Below are 15,727 nucleotides of genomic sequence, written 5' to 3' on the forward strand. Positions count from 1 at the left end.
TTTCAATCTTTGTTGTGGAAGGTGCCATTCAGCTTCAAGTTGTTGTCCTTTCAGTCTTAGTTGTGGAGGGTGCAGCTCAGCTCCAGGTCCAGTTGCTATTGTTAGTTACAGGGGGCGCAGCCCACTATCCCTTGCGGGAGCCGAACCGGCAACCTTGTGGTTGAGAGGACACGCTCCAACCAGCCATCTGGGAGCTCAGCGGCAGCTCAGCTCAAGGTGCCGTGTTCAATTTTAGTTGCAGGGGGCAGAGCCCACCATCCCTTGCGGAACTAGAGGAGTGGAACCGGCAACCTTGTGGTTGAGAGCCCACTGGCCCATGTGGGAATCGAACCGGCAGCCTTCGGAGTTAGGAGCACGGAGCTCCAACTGCCCGAGCCACCGGGCCAGCCCCCAGATTAACCTTTTAAGTAAACTCACTTAAATAGAGACCTGGTTTCTCTAAAACCACCTTCCCATTGGTGACCACGGGGACATTTTCTTGCTTATAGCTCAGATGCTTGCTTGAGGCCCACCCGGCAGGTGCGTAAGATCACATGCAGGGTCGGATCACATGCTGAGGAAAAAAGGAAGCCGTGTCAGTCGAGAGTCAAAATGTGTGGTGACTGCAGGCAGTGACTTCAGACTGTACTTCATCTACTTTCTTGGCTTCAGTTACTGCCTTTGTGCCCACAATTCCTGCTTTTGTAGCTTCTATCATCCCCACCCTGGATCAAATGTATTTCCCATCCTCCTATTGAAAAAAAAATGCTGTAGTTATCTTTTTTAGCTTGTCCGGACCCACTGTCGTCTTTGTCCTTCTCTGCCCTCCACGGTTTCTTCAACAGTATCTATTGCTTCAGCGGTGTCTAATCTCAGTTGGTGATTATGGGTGATTTTGTGATTTTTCTTTTTGCTTCTCTGTATTTTCAAATTTATTTACAACAAGCGTTTATTGTTTATTTTTCTAACTTTTATTTAGAGAAAATCTCTAATATATGGAAAAGCAAAGAATAATATAGTGAACCTCCATGACCCACCTTCAACAATGGTTAGCTCACTGCCAATCAAGTTTGATCTCTGATTTCACCCACACTGTCCCTAACTAAATTATTTGAAACCAATCTCAGGTAACATATCTTTCATCCACAAACATTATTCAGTTTGTGTTTTTAGATTATGAAGAATCTTTTTTATGAAACATAACCACACTACTATTGTCATTTTTTAAAATGTCATCAAATATCTATTCAGTTTCAAATTTCTGCGATTGCCTCCTATTTTATTTTATTTCATTTTTTTAAACAATTATTCACTTTAAGATCCAAAGTCTACACATTGCATTTGGCTGATATTTATCTTAAGTCCTTTGAGAGTTATAGGCTCCTTCACCTTTTTTGGTTCGTTTGTTTGCTTCTTGCAATTTATTCGTTGAAGAAACTGGATTGCTTGTTGTGTAGGACTTAATCACATTCTGGATTTTGCTAATTGAATTCCCATAGTATCTCTGAACTTGCTCCTTGTATTATTTGAAAACTGGTAGAATTAGAGACTGAATCTGATTAAGTTTCATTGGTTTCCCGAAAGTATTGTATACTTCCTATATATTGTACATTTTCTATTGTATCACATTAGGAAGCATATAATCTCTGATTACCTCTTTTTTGTGACTTAGGGGCAGTGATGGATGTGATTGATGTAGGCAGTGATTATCAGTGGCTACTACCAGTTCAATATCAATTAATTTAAAAACAAAACGAAAGCAGTGATTATAGTAAGACCAAGTCCTTAGTTTTCATTTTCTTCTATCTTTGACACTAGTTTCTCCTCCTCCAGTTCTTTAAACCACCTTTGTTATGTTCTGTGATTCTAGACTGTATTCTTAATACTTATCTTTGTTTTTTGAAACTCTTCTTACTGATTTCTATGAACAGTCCAATTCTACAAATAGTAATTGCTCCTTTAAAGAACTTACCCACATTCATGGATTCAAACTGTACTGTTGTGGTTCAAATCTGCGTTTTGAGGCCCAAGCCTCCCCCAGGCTCAGCATGTTTTAGTTATGTTCCAAGTCGAGGCACATTGGCACAAAATGCTCCCGCTGCTGTGCCCTGCGCTTCCCCTTGGCATTTGCCTAAGCAGCAGCCAAGCTGGTGCTGTCATCTGCTGGTCGCCATGGGAACTAGCTGACCCTGCTAGTTCCTACCCGCCCCTTTCTTCTCTGTCAGGGATTAATGGATTTTGCCCAAAACCTAGCCCCTCTACCCCAATTCCCTTTTCCTTTATCTTCATCCTCCTGATTTATTTAGTTAATTCCACCCAGACAGCCCTTTATATGTGCACAGCCTCTTATATAGCCTTCTTCCTTCTGCCTTTCTTCCATCTGCCTGTGATCCTATTTATTTCTTGTATTCGTGAGCCTTTCAGAATTCAGTCATGGTTAACAAGCATGCAGATAAAGCTAGTGATGCCTCTGTATCAAGGAAAAGAAAAGGTACAAGTGTGAACAGAATCAGTTTATAAAGTTTATGAAGAGCAAGTTTATAAAGAAGTAGTTTCATGAATCTGTAAATCCTTTTGAAAAGTACCCAGAAATCCCATCCAGAATCTTCTGAAAACGTCTTCTTTAATTTCTTCTAAGCAGAGTTGGCTTTCCTTCAAATAACAACCTTCAAAATAAAGTTGTTTTATGTCAACCTGGGTTTTTTCTTTTTACAACTGATAAAGAAGGAAATGGTACATTTTAAGTTCTAATATGACATGTATTGTATTAAATGCTTTTTAAAAAATCTGTTATTCTATTTTTAAAGTCTTCTTAATGGTCTTGCAAAGTAAGGTCTTCTTGTTGTATAAAAGAAGCAGCAGAGGCCCATTGGTTAAGGAGTTTGTCTGAGCCCATTAGTCAGTAGCAGCCAGGCCCTGGATTCCGAGCCGGGTGAGCATGGCTCCAGGTGTGTATCTTGTGCTGCATCCTGCTGCTTCCTTGTACTATTGTAATGCTTTTGTTTTCCTCCATGATTTCATGAAATGTGTGGTTTTCCATATATTTCCAGTACTTCTAGTTTATATGGGCTGTTGTGGACCAGCCTCGCCAGAATCTTTACCTTGATTCTCATGGGAAAACACATTTCAAATTCATGTTATCAGCTTACAAATGAACTTGTGGAACACATATTCCTAGTTGGTGAGGTTCAAAATCATCTTGTGTAAAACTGGGGTCAGTCCTAGCCATTTCTCCTCCTGATATTTCAGTTCCGATCTCAGCTTCCCCATGATTCAGTGGTACCACACTATTTTTATGTTTTTCTAAGCTGGAAACCTTGGAATCATAATCATCTTGTCTGGCTTCTTTGTGAACTACACAGAGTCTGTCATTAAAGCTTGCGTTTCTTCACTTGTGCTCACTTTGAGTTTTGTCCATACTACTCCTACTCCATGCCCACTGTGGCCACAACTAGGCTCCAGACACTTCTCGTCTTCCCGCCTCCCTCCTTCGTTATTTCCCTCCCTCTTTCCAGAAACAGTCATTGAGCACCTAATCTGAATCGGGCATTTTTCTGGGCACTAAAAAGTTCCTAGCTCTGCTACAATCTATGTAGAGTCAAGATTACTATCTTTGCACTATGATTCCTTGTCTCTTAAGTGGGATTTGTTATCCTACCTTTATCTCAAGAATCGGGGGCTTACTATGAGGATCTAAAGGATATATGTGTAAACGTAGAAGGCATACTGAAAAAACAAGAAAATACGAAGGAAATATGTACAAACTTAAGGTACCATGATATTGTAGTTGTTGGATTCAGGATTGAGAGTAAAAAGTGATAACTTTTGAACAAATGAATTATAAATGTTTTATAGCCCATCTGAAACATCGTTATTATACTTTGCAGACAATGGTACATGGACTCAGCTCTGGTTGGTGTCAGATTATCATGAGCATGGATCCCTTTTTGATTATTTGAACAGATATACAGTTACTGTGGAAGGAATGATAAAACTTGCTCTGTCCACAGCAAGTGGACTTGCCCATCTTCACATGGAGATTGTTGGTACCCAAGGTAACTTGAAGCAACCCAGTTATTTAAGCTTTAAATTCCCATAAATCTAATGTATATTCAGAAAATTTTTGCCAGAAGTCAGCTTAATTGTTCTGTTGAAAAATCTCAGATAAAGTTAGAAATCTGGGAATTCATTTAGATTGTCTAGTCATTGTATCAACACTGATATTTTTGTGAGTTCTTAAAAGTAGTGTTCAGTCTTGTGATTTTTGAATCTTGATTTTAGAATTCAAGTCTAGGAGAGTGTATTTTTATGTGTACAAATGAAATGTGAAACTGTTTTGTAAGCATCAGCATGCTATGTAAATGTTATATGGCCATCTAATAAAATTATATTTGACTTTGAGATAAGGAGACTGCATGAAACAGTTGGAAAATTAAATACTAAATTTTAATTATGATATATATATACATATATGCGCTATGGTTTTTGTGCTGTGTAGGATATCAGATGCCAATGTATCTCTATGCCCTAGCAATTATTATCCACTTGCTACCTGATTCACTTGAGCTTATTATTAAGTAATGGCGCAGGTACTGCAGCTGATGTGGGCTGAAATGTTGTGATCCTGGGATGGGAGAAGAGACTTTGGAACCTAAAGGTAAGAATTGTGATGATATTGCCTTTTAAGCAGTCATGTTTAATTTTTTCTTCCCTTAGGAAAACCAGCCATTGCTCATAGAGATTTGAAATCAAAGAATATCTTGGTAAAGAAAAATGGAACTTGCTGCATTGCAGACTTGGGACTGGCAGTAAGACATGATTCAGCCACAGATACAATTGATATTGCTCCAAACCACAGAGTGGGAACAAAAAGGTACACTTGTGAATAAGTAGTATTTCATATGTTCTGAAAGCAATCTCTTTTCTTTTCCTTTTCCTTCTTATGTGTATATACGTAGTTTTTCTGAAACTGAAACTTATACTGTATTAGATTGCCCACAGGTAGAAGATCTCATGATCTTGCCTGCTCTGAAGCCAAGATTGCCTGACTTAAAAAGATACCTGCTGATGAAAAGTGGCTCTTTCAGAAAATGTTATCATTAGTTATATTAATTATAATAGCAATAGTAGCTAATGTTTAGAGGATACCTACTATGTGCCAATCATTTTAATGAGTTTTTAATATAACCTCATTTAATGCCCTCCTCAGATGCTGTACTATAGCTAGCCCAACTGTTTTCATGTTTTCAGTCCCTAAAAATATGCCTTTTACTCATCCTTAGAACTTTTGCATGTGCTGTATCCTAGAGCATACTTGCCCCTACTGTTTCCCTAACTTGTATTCACCCTTTCTTATAGGAAGCCTTTTCCGGACTGTTAGGTGTTCTTGCCAAGAGTTCTCATAGACACACTGAACTTGAACATTGAGGCACTTGCCACGTTACATTGTAACTGTCCACTTATTTGTATGTAAATTCTGTTGGATTGTGGTCTGCTTGAAAGCAGCCTGTATTCCCAGCATTCATTACAGTGCCTAAAACATAGTGGGTCCTCAGTAAATATTGGTTGAATCCACAAGGCTTCAAAAGAATTTAACTAGGTAGATGTCATTACCCTCATTTCACAGATGAGGAAACTGCTTCATGGTGGTTAAGTAATGTGGCCAACCTCATATGGATGGTAAGATGAAGAGATGAGATTTGAATCATATGGCTTTAAACCGCCTCAGCCGTGGATAGAGCCCGGCGTTATTCTAAGTTGTCTTTATGTTTTCTGGATTCTGCAGGGACTTTCAGAACTCTCAACTCTAGATTCCAGGACAGTGGTTGCTGCAGGTCTTCGTGAATCCTGATCTGTAACCTTAGTAGGGTTTTTGAAACTTCAGAACTCTACAATGTGGTGTCAGTAGGAGGACTGGCGTTCATTTTTAATCTTTTCTTCTCTGGAGTATGTCCCCACCCTTTCTTTCATCCTATTTTAGTGAGAAGAATTATTGATTAAAATATTAATACATGGTCCCTGCAAAGTACATGACTAAGTGGCTGGTGTATGTTAGGACATTTGTAACAGTTATAGTTCTTAACTTGAGTGTCTTTCATTGGAAACTAAGATCATAAGGTAAATAGATGTCAGGAAATTGCTGTTTCACCTTTTCATAGGATTTAGGTGATCATTAATTTGTAAACCAGTATGGATATATATTTTCCTTGAGTCTAATATCATCTCAGTTATGTAATATTGTATGTATATGACTAGAGAGAGTCTGAAAGGATGTTCAGCAAAATTTTTAACACTGTGGTAGTAATGGAATGATTTTTCGTTTCGTACTTTAGGAAAATTTCTATAAGAAGTGTAAGTCATTTTAGAGAACATCAGAACCATGCTGAAATGGCGGGGAGTCTTAAATTTAATACTGATTTTTTTTTTTAATTTCTCAGGAGTAAAAGAAAATTTATGAATCAGTTCAAAAGTAATATGGCCACCATTCCATAAAATAAAATGCTGACTTCTTTTTTAGGTACATGGCCCCTGAAGTTCTAGATGATTCCATAAATATGAAACACTTTGAATCCTTCAAACGTGCCGACATCTATGCAATGGGATTAGTATTCTGGGAAATAGCTCGACGATGTTCCATTGGTGGTAATTTGCTCCCTTTTCCCCCAACAGTTTGTCATGAATAGAGGTTAAGAATTACCTTCTTTTTTATTGAAGGAAATTAAACACACCAACAGTGTGAAATAAGTTTACTAAGAGTGCCAAAGAGGAAAAAGCCGATGAAACCTGTAGTGAGGGGAGAATGACATGTTGTGCTTTACCCCAGTGCGCGGCTTTAGCCTAGTGCAGTCTTTTTTTGTTCCACTAGCATCTTAGGAAGCATCGGAAAGCAACCCCTTATTATCTTGAACTATAGTTATTTAGAGTGGACGACTGCTTCAGAGGCCACCTCGGAAGCTGTTTCTAGCATGTGCCTGGGTCAAACTGACCTCCCTCTCCCCGCCCCAAGATTGTGGTTATTTTCTCCAACTTGATAGCTGGAAAACAGATATAAAGACTACAGTACAGTTAAACTGCCTTTACTTTACTTTTTAAAGTAAGTTTGTTTTAACTTTTCTTTTTGATTGCGCATTTTTGATGTGTATTTGAGAAAGTTATCTTTAGGGGCCCACACTTGGCTAAGACTAGGGCCTCAGGTTTTTGAGGCAGTGAGTGAGGGGCAGAGTATGTCTCTGCATTGTAGCAAAGAGGACTGATGATTGACAGATGGAAGTGCAGAAAGGGACTTGCGCCTCAGGCTTGCCTCGTAGGAGTCACATCTCGGTGATAGAGGGGGTATCCCGGTACTGAGCGAGAGGCTGTGTACTCTCAGAATAAAAGCTCGTTTCTTGCACATTAGGGCTCTAGGGGAAAGGTCTTTCTGGTCATCACAGCTCATAGTTCACCATCATGAAAATAGCCTTTACTGATCCCATGGGGATGCTTAGTTTCAAGGTGTAGGCCCAGTATGGACTCAGGGAGGTGGGTTGTGGATGTGGGTATGAATGAGATAGCAAGCTGTGAGCCCTATTCCACTCACTACTTAGTAATGGGACCCTGGAATAGGACGCTTAGCTGTTTCTTTTCAAAGAATGGTCTGACATTATCTGAGTAAATTTATAATAGATTTTTTTTAAACCAATATAGGAATTCATGAGGATTACCAGCTGCCTTATTATGATCTTGTACCTTCTGATCCATCAGTTGAAGAAATGAGAAAAGTTGTTTGTGAACAGAAGTTAAGGCCAAATATTCCAAACAGATGGCAGAGCTGTGAAGTGAGTATTTCTTTTGGATACTACTCAAGTTTTTAAACTGCTTCTGCTTAGTAAGTGGAAAGTTGCTACTTTTCTTTAAGGAAAACAGACACAAGAATTCTCTTTTTTTTTCATGGCAATTAAACCAGTGAATAAAAACAGAATAATTTGGTTTTCATGTTCACTTTTCAGCACGATGAAAAGGCCATAGAGCATTTGCAATGGCCATCAAGGTATCAGAACAGTGTTCAGATCTACCAGTAACCAGAGCACCTAAATTTTAAGTGAATACTTCCCTTTGGTCGGGGCAGCCCAGGACGGTGGGCATGAGTGCAGATGGGAGCAGGGAGGCCTGTATACTAGACCAGCCCGGCTACTGTTTAAGTGACCGCTGGCTGGTCACTTCAGATCTCTGGACCAGTTCTCTGGATCTTATGCCTTGTTTTGTAAAATGAGGGACTTGGGTAAGATAATTATGAAGATGGTTCAGGTGATTTTATATCTTATTCGTCTGATTGCCTGTATGAACATTCACCAGGAATTTGGGGGCAGTGTTTTCCTTCAGTGTCTGAGCTTCTCAACCTTCATGCTTATAAAAAGTTTTAGACATGTATTTGTAGTTAAAGAATTCATTGGACAAATTTTATTTAATCTACTACCTTTAATTGCTAGCTGTTACTAATTATAGTATTGGTGAGGCAGAGCATTTCCCTCCAGATTCAAAGTTTTTTACCTTAAGGAGCAATAAAAAGCTGGTTATTTAAGTAGTTGATTTTACGTCTTAAAATAATGGAGGGTTCAGTAAAACCTTTGACATCAGGAGAGCTCCTTAGCTACCTCCAACAAAAGTCACATACTGGCACAGATAAAATACATCTCATGTCCTCAAGGAACTGGCATGTGTGACAATGAAATTAGGCTATATTTTGTCTTTTAAAAATTTGATCTTGATACTGAAAGTACGAACTTAAAGCAGTCATACAATCATTCAATAATTAGAGTAGATTATTCTTGAACAGATGGCTTTTCAACATGAAGAAAAGTTAGCAATTAACATTAAGAGCACCCATGCAACTTGCAGTTACTATTACATCAGGCTGAATTAATGCCATCGCTGTCATTTTTGTTTTTTTTCCGTTTAGTTAGTTTTCTGTTTACTTATCACTAATTCAGTATTTTACTTTTCTAGGGTTTTATAAATCTCCCCTCAATAGTTGAAACACATCAAGAATATGAAACTGATAGAAGTGTCTTTCAGAACCTTTTGAACTGGTTTGGCCAATTACACAGCTTTCCTATTAGGATATCCCTTACCTTTCACCCCCAGATTCCCTCAGCCTCTTCTGAGGTGAATCCTCCTTCCTGGATTTCTTGTCTGCCTGTTTCTTGGTTTGCTCATTTCTCCCCTTTTTCAGGTCTCTGCTCAGATGTTACCTTGTCAGTGAGATGTTACTTCTCCATCTATTTAAAATAGCATCCTAAGACTTCACTAGCATATTTTATCTCCTTCCCTAAATGATGTTTCTCCTTAGCACTTACCCACTGACAGGCCACATTCTTACTTATTAATTGCATACGTTAGCCCTCATGAATGTCAGCTTCCTGAGGACAAGGATTTTGTCTGTTCACTGCTGTATCCCTACATTCTTACTTATTAATTGCATACGTTAGCCCTCATGAATGTAAGCTTCCTGAGGACAAGGATTTTGTCTGTTCACTGCTGTATCCCTAGAACCTAGAATGGTATCTTGTAGATGGTAGGCACTTGGTAAATATTTGTCGAATGAATCTATGTATGTGCTGGCTACTTGGTCCTTTTTATCTGCAAACAAATGTTCACTTCTAGGAAATGTTCCTGAAGTAATTCTTTGATTTCATTTTTCTCTATTCTCTTTCTTCAACTCTGATTATGAATGTTAGAACTCCTTGTAATTTTCTTATTTTCTCCCTCCTGTTATCCATCTCTTTGTCTTTTTTCTCCAATTTCTGGGGATTTTATCAGCTTTTATGTTTTTTTCATCAGGTTTATCTTCTAGTTCTTCTGTAAAGTTTTTCCAAAATCAAACAAGAAACAAAAACTTATCAATGATAAATCCAATATCAGTATTTTCTTTTATCTCTTTGAGGATATTAGTGATAGATTGTTGATATTTTTTTCTCTCTGTGCAGCTTCTGTTTTCTCCAAGTTGCTTTTTTCTGTTTGTGTCAGCTTCTGCGTTTCATATTACTTTCCCCCAATGTGTGATCAAACTCATTCTCTCTTCCTATTTGAAAACGGCCCTGAAAGCTTATAGAAGCTTCGTGCTAGTGAATGGAGCTTTAGGACTGATCTTTAGGATGATTTAACTGGGCTGCTGCCCTGAGGAACCACTGATGTCAATCCCTTCACGTCTTTCCTCCTGGGCTGCTCACTCCCCAAGAGGACCCTGCCAGTCTCTTGCCTGGAGGCCTTTGTACGAGCTGGTGCCTGTGTTTTGGGGAGAAAACCTGTGGGCTTGGCGTTTAGTGTGTTGTCGGTGTAGCACTGTGCTCACGTTCCCCAAGTCAGAAGGTTCTGTTCTACCATCTCAGATACAGACCTCCAGTCTTAGTGTCTGGGGTTCCAACTCTTTTGGCTGATCCTTCTATTTTTGACCTGAGCTTCACTGCAGAGGTACTTGGTATATATAGTTAAGCCCTGAGTTTAGGGGGTTTCAGTATAAATAAGTCAGGCTCCTCCTTGCCTTGCACACCTCTGGTTTAGGATTCTGCTTTATTGGGTTAGCTGAGTAAGCCACCCCGTGTCTATCTGCTTTCCAGCTGCTGGCACCAGGACCCTACTGATTGGAATTTAGGTCATTTCTATTCATTTGCTATTAGGAATAATGCACAAGCAAAAAAAACTTGTGCACATGTCACTTAGAAAGAAAGCTTACAGGTAAAGATTCTTATCCAGATCAATGGGAAATGGTGCGTGCATTAATTATTTTTCTTGTATTTTCTTGTAGGCCTTGAGAGTAATGGCTAAAATTATGAGAGAATGTTGGTATGCCAATGGAGCAGCGAGGCTTACAGCTTTGAGGATTAAGAAAACATTGTCACAACTCAGTCAACAGGAAGGCATCAAAATGTAATTCTGCGACTTTGCCTGAACTCCACATTTTCTTCAGATCTGCTCCTGGGTTTTAATTTAGGAGATCAGTTGTTCTACCTCAACTGAGAGGGAACAGAAGGAGATTGCTTCCTTTTGCAACTGTAATAAGGTCAATGAAAAACTTCCCAGGATTTCTTTGGACCCAGGAAACAGCCACGTGGGTCCTTTCTGTGCACTATGGATGCTTCTTTCCCAGGTCGGTTACAAAATGTTGCGTAGTCTACCTTTATTTTTTATTAATACAAAACTTTTTCTTTTAAAGATGATTGCTGGTCTTAACTTTAGGTAACTGCTGTGCTGAAGATCATCTTTAAGGGTAAAGGAGCTGGATGCTGAATTAATACGGAACATTTCTTATTTTTAAAGAAAGTGATTTACTCCTGGTTAGTACATTCTCAGAGGATTCTGAACCACTAAAGAGTTTTCTTGATTCAGACTTTGAATGTACTGTTCTATAAGTTTCAGGATCTTAAAACTAACACTTATAAAACTCTTATCTTGAGTCTAAAAATGACCTCATACGGTAGTGAGGAACATAATTTATGCAATTGTATTTTGTATACTATTATTGTTCTTTCACATATTTAGAACATTACATGCCTTCAAAATGGGATTGTACTATACCAGTAAGTGCCACTCCTGTGTCTTTCTAATGGAAATGAGTAAAATTGCTTAAAGTCTGTGTGTGTTAAAACTTGTAGTGTTTCAATTCAAAGAGTTTATTTATCTGGGTAACCCAGACCTTTTCTGTTTCGTTTTTTGGAAGAGTTTTGTGGTATGTCATTTGGTATTCCATTTTCAAAATGCCTTTCTCCTACCAAAATGCGCTTAAACCACTAAAGAAATGAAGTGGCATTAATTGGTAAATTGTTATCATGGTCTTGTTTGAATAGTCTCACATCATGCTTTTACATTTTAGTTGTGTTGTCTGAGTATACTTAAAAAAAAATCAAGTGGCACTCTAGATGCTTACAGTACTTTAATAATTTAAAATTTGTAGCATACAGACTAATTTTTCTTAAAAGGGAAAATTTGTCTAGCTGCTTGTGAAAAGTTGTGTGGCGTTCTGTAAGCCATTTTGTTTATCTGATCAAAGACAGTGTTATTTTTTTAAGAAATGAATTACATTTAAAGTTAGCTTATGGTTGATGTTAAATAATAGGCTTTTTTCTAGGAAGTTAAGGGTAGTTAATAATTTGAGTAGGTAACAGGTATGTGCAAGTCATATTTGTTATGTAGGAGTCATTGGTGGATTTTCTGTCTTTGTAACTAAAGTTAGAGTCAGTGTGGTTTTGAGGTCTCACTACACTTTGAGGAAGGCAGCTTTTAATTCAGTCTTTCCTTCTGTGTGCAGATATTCTAACTGCTTCATTTACATGGTTATGTAATGAATTCACTGCACTCTTGATATTTGGAAGAGTGGTAGCTACAGCATATTCTGAGTATAGATTCTCCATTTGCAGATGTTTTTGGTCAAATTAAATGTTTAAAGCAAACTTGTGGTCTTCTCACATCAACTTGAAGCTGGCGTATAATAACTGGATTTTACTTCCAGTGCTAAAAGTCTTTGCAAGACTTTTACAATTTTCAAAGTTCTATTTATCACTGTGATCTTATTCTGAGGGGGAGGGAAACTATCCTAGCTGTGAGGCAAGACGCTGACTTTATAGTGCTGTTGATTTCCCAATGAAAAGGTCAGAATAACTTTTACAGTATTTGGGTCAGTAAGAGGTAGTGGCCATTTACGCTGACTGAGCTGCATTTGAATAGTGTCTTATCTCGTATACATAGAATAAATTTGAAAGACTATTTGGTCTTTAAGCCAAAGTAATTTTAGAATGAATGACATATTGCATAGGAATTTAGTGTCAATTTCATGTGCTTAAAAACATCATGGGGAAAATGTGCTTAGAGGTCAATATTTTGACTCCAAATTTGAGTTTTTTCTCTAGTTACCACAATTTCATCAAAGCAAATGAATGAGTTAGAGAGGATTGTTTTTATAATTGTGTTATATTTCCAGTTAAATAATCTAGCTCTGTGATCAGGTACTTTTTTTTCCATTTCTAAGCCTACCAGATCTGCTTTATGAAAGTCAGGGGACCAATGTATTTTATCACTGAAACTATTTTTATGTAATTTTAAGAACATACCAAAAGTTCTTGTCTGATTTAAAGTTGTGATATACGATTTCTCACTTTCATATAAGGTAATCAACTTTTGCTGAAGATATTCTTTATTAAATCAAAGATTCAATTACAATTATACTATTCTTGCCTAAGTGGATAAAATGTATTTTTGATGAATCAGGGAATTTTTTTAAAGCTGGAATTTAGTTCTAAATTGGGTTACATATTACTGCACCTAATTCCTTTTTTGACTAATGATGGTTTGATAAACTCCAATTGGCTAATATTGAAAATGAAAGTAATTTAAAAGATCAAATAGATCAACTGCAGATAAATTTGACTAGAATATTAATTTTGTTGTTTAGAAACATACCTTTGTTTATACTGCCTGTCTTTACAGGCTCACCTTCCAATATTCAACTTGGCTAAAATATACCTTCAGGCAAATTATTACCTGTTTACATCCATTTTGTCAGTACCCCGGAGGAGTGGGGATGGGGGAGGTATACCCTCATGGGGCACAGACATCCCCGCTTCTTCTTTTAACAACTTCAGCTCTGGTTCTCCCAGCCTGCCTTCCTGCTGGTCTCTGACTCAGAGGCCACGACCTTGCCACGCTCATCCCTTCCACCTCCCCCTAGCAACCTTTTGACTGAGTAGCCACAAAACGGTTGATAGAAGTTGTGGGACATACTTTCTTTGAGTCATTGGATGTTGCTGAGAGGAGTCTCCAAGTTTGGAGAGAGGGTAGATGACAGAGCTGCTATCAGCCTTGTCCAAGAGTGTCAGCTGTGGCAATGGGCGTTGTGCCAGAAGCAGTGGCCAGTTACAGCCCCTGTCGGACAGATAAGGCCCAAAGAGCTGAGCCTGTAATTCTGCTGTAATGAAAGTGCGCAAGAAGTGCCTTGAGTTGGTGTCCAGTGCCGTGGTCATCAGGAAGTCCAAATTTCAGTTCTTACTGCAAAACCTAAAGTGCTCACCTGGCCATTTTGCAGCTTATGCATGAGGTACCTGTTTTTCTTATACATCTTAGAACTGTCACTATAGAATATTTTGTTAAATTAAAAAAAAAGGCAAAGTGCTCATTAAAATGCAACAAAATCAGTCATGTCAAGAGTTTATCCTTGCACTGAAAGAATGATTGTAAGTTAACTGTTTCTTTTGTTTCTTGACCATGGCGGGAAGTGTTCTGGCTCCAAATGGAAGAGATTCCAAATAATGGTTCTGTTACAACTTGGCAGACAATGCCAATTCAGATATTTCTGGGGTCTTAAAGAACAGCTCTGGACATGTACTGCAGCTTCTTGTGTCTGTTTTGGGATGCTGGAATACCCATGGACCCTCTGTCTAGGAAGGCTGGACTTCTAGGACAGTCTGAGGATTGTCAGCACATTTAAACTTTCCAATCCCATTATGCAATCTTATGTGTAATTGTAAACTTTAAAAATGTGGTTAATAACATTCAACCTGTTTTGCTTTTTTGGGTTTTTTTTTGGTGTTTTTTTAAATTAAAGTTTATTGGGGTGACTCAATCTGTTTCTTAAGGCTTAAAAAGAACTTCAGTGAATTTGTTTTTATTTTTTTTAACAAGATTTGTGAATTGAATATCATGAACCATGTTTTGATATCCTCTTTTCACATTGTGCCAATGGAATGAGGTGTTTGATATTTCTTTATATGTCAAGGAGATGCTTCAAAATGTCAATTGCTTTAAACTTAAATTACCTCTCAAGAGACCAAGGTACATTTACCTCATTGTATATATATGTTTAATATTTGTCAGAGCATTCTCCAGGTTTTGCAGTTTTATTTCTATAAAGTATGAGTATTATGTTGCTAAATTACTCAAATGGTACTGTATTGTTTATATTTGTACCCCAGATAACATCATCTATTCTTTCTTTTCTGTATTTTATTGTATTTGTGCAAAATTCTTTTGGTTTTATCAGTATAATCTCTGTTCTTTCAGATGTGTACAGAAAATGTCCATATAAATTTTCATTAATGTTGAATGATTTTGAGAAATCTGTAAAGAGGAGAAACAAAAACTGCAGTTCCCCATAAGTTTTTAAAGATTGTATATTGTATTTGTAGTAATATACTGAATGAACTGTAAATAGGAAGTAGAAGAGTGATACTTATGTCAAGTCCTAACACTACAGTAGAAAAATGGAAGCAATGCAAATAAATTACTTTTTCCCCCCAAGTGCTAGTGGCATAATTTAAAATAAAGTGTGTATATGGGAGTGGGCCGTGCTGCTGGGAAATGTAGTGGCTGTAGATCAACTAGAATCTTTGGATCGCTGCCCTGACGAGCTAGTGTTGTAACATGTTGGAGAAGCACCCACCTGCTCAAAGGTGCACCTACGTGCGTGGTGGCTTCTTCGTACAGGCTGCGGGTTGTTGACCCCAGTGGACACGATGGGACCTGTCCACAGGGAAGGGCTTTGCTTCTGGCTGAGTAAGTTTGTATAAAATTTGATTCTTAAAGTTTTTGGTTTTTTTAAAATCTTTTTTTTTAATTTTTTCTTTTTTGGAGGGGGGAATATTGGGGAACAGTGTGTTTGTCCAGGGCCCATCAGCTCCAAGTCATTGTCCTTCATTCAATCCAGTTGTGAGGGCGCAGCTAGCTTCAAGTCCAGTTGCCGTTTTCAATCTTAGTTTCAGGGGGCGCAGCCCACCATCCCATGTGG

At 38.1% G+C, this 15,727-nt stretch overlaps 1 protein-coding gene across 3 annotated transcripts in view; it reads left to right on the forward strand.

Moving 5' to 3' along the window:
* Window positions 1-15,238, forward strand: part of TGFBR1 (transforming growth factor beta receptor 1) — a 51,404-nt gene extending 36,166 nt beyond the window's left edge. For 2 of the 3 annotated variants that reach the window (XM_081067125.1, XM_081067124.1), the window contains exons 5-9: window positions 3,867-4,034; window positions 4,696-4,852; window positions 6,497-6,621; window positions 7,663-7,793; window positions 10,760-15,238. In XM_081067125.1, coding sequence (XP_080923251.1) covers window positions 3,867-4,034; window positions 4,696-4,852; window positions 6,497-6,621; window positions 7,663-7,793; window positions 10,760-10,885 — 707 coding nt within the window. In that variant the 3' untranslated portion in view covers window positions 10,886-15,238. The remainder of the gene's footprint in view (window positions 1-3,866; window positions 4,035-4,695; window positions 4,853-6,496; window positions 6,622-7,662; window positions 7,794-10,759) is intronic. The other variant, XR_013994496.1, reaches the window with a different exon arrangement.
* The last annotated feature ends 489 nt before the right edge of the window (window positions 15,239-15,727 follow it).

This window comes from Rhinolophus hipposideros, assembly GCF_964194185.1.
Source record: "Rhinolophus hipposideros genome assembly, chromosome: 11".
Classification (NCBI taxonomy): domain Eukaryota; kingdom Metazoa; phylum Chordata; class Mammalia; order Chiroptera; family Rhinolophidae; genus Rhinolophus; species Rhinolophus hipposideros.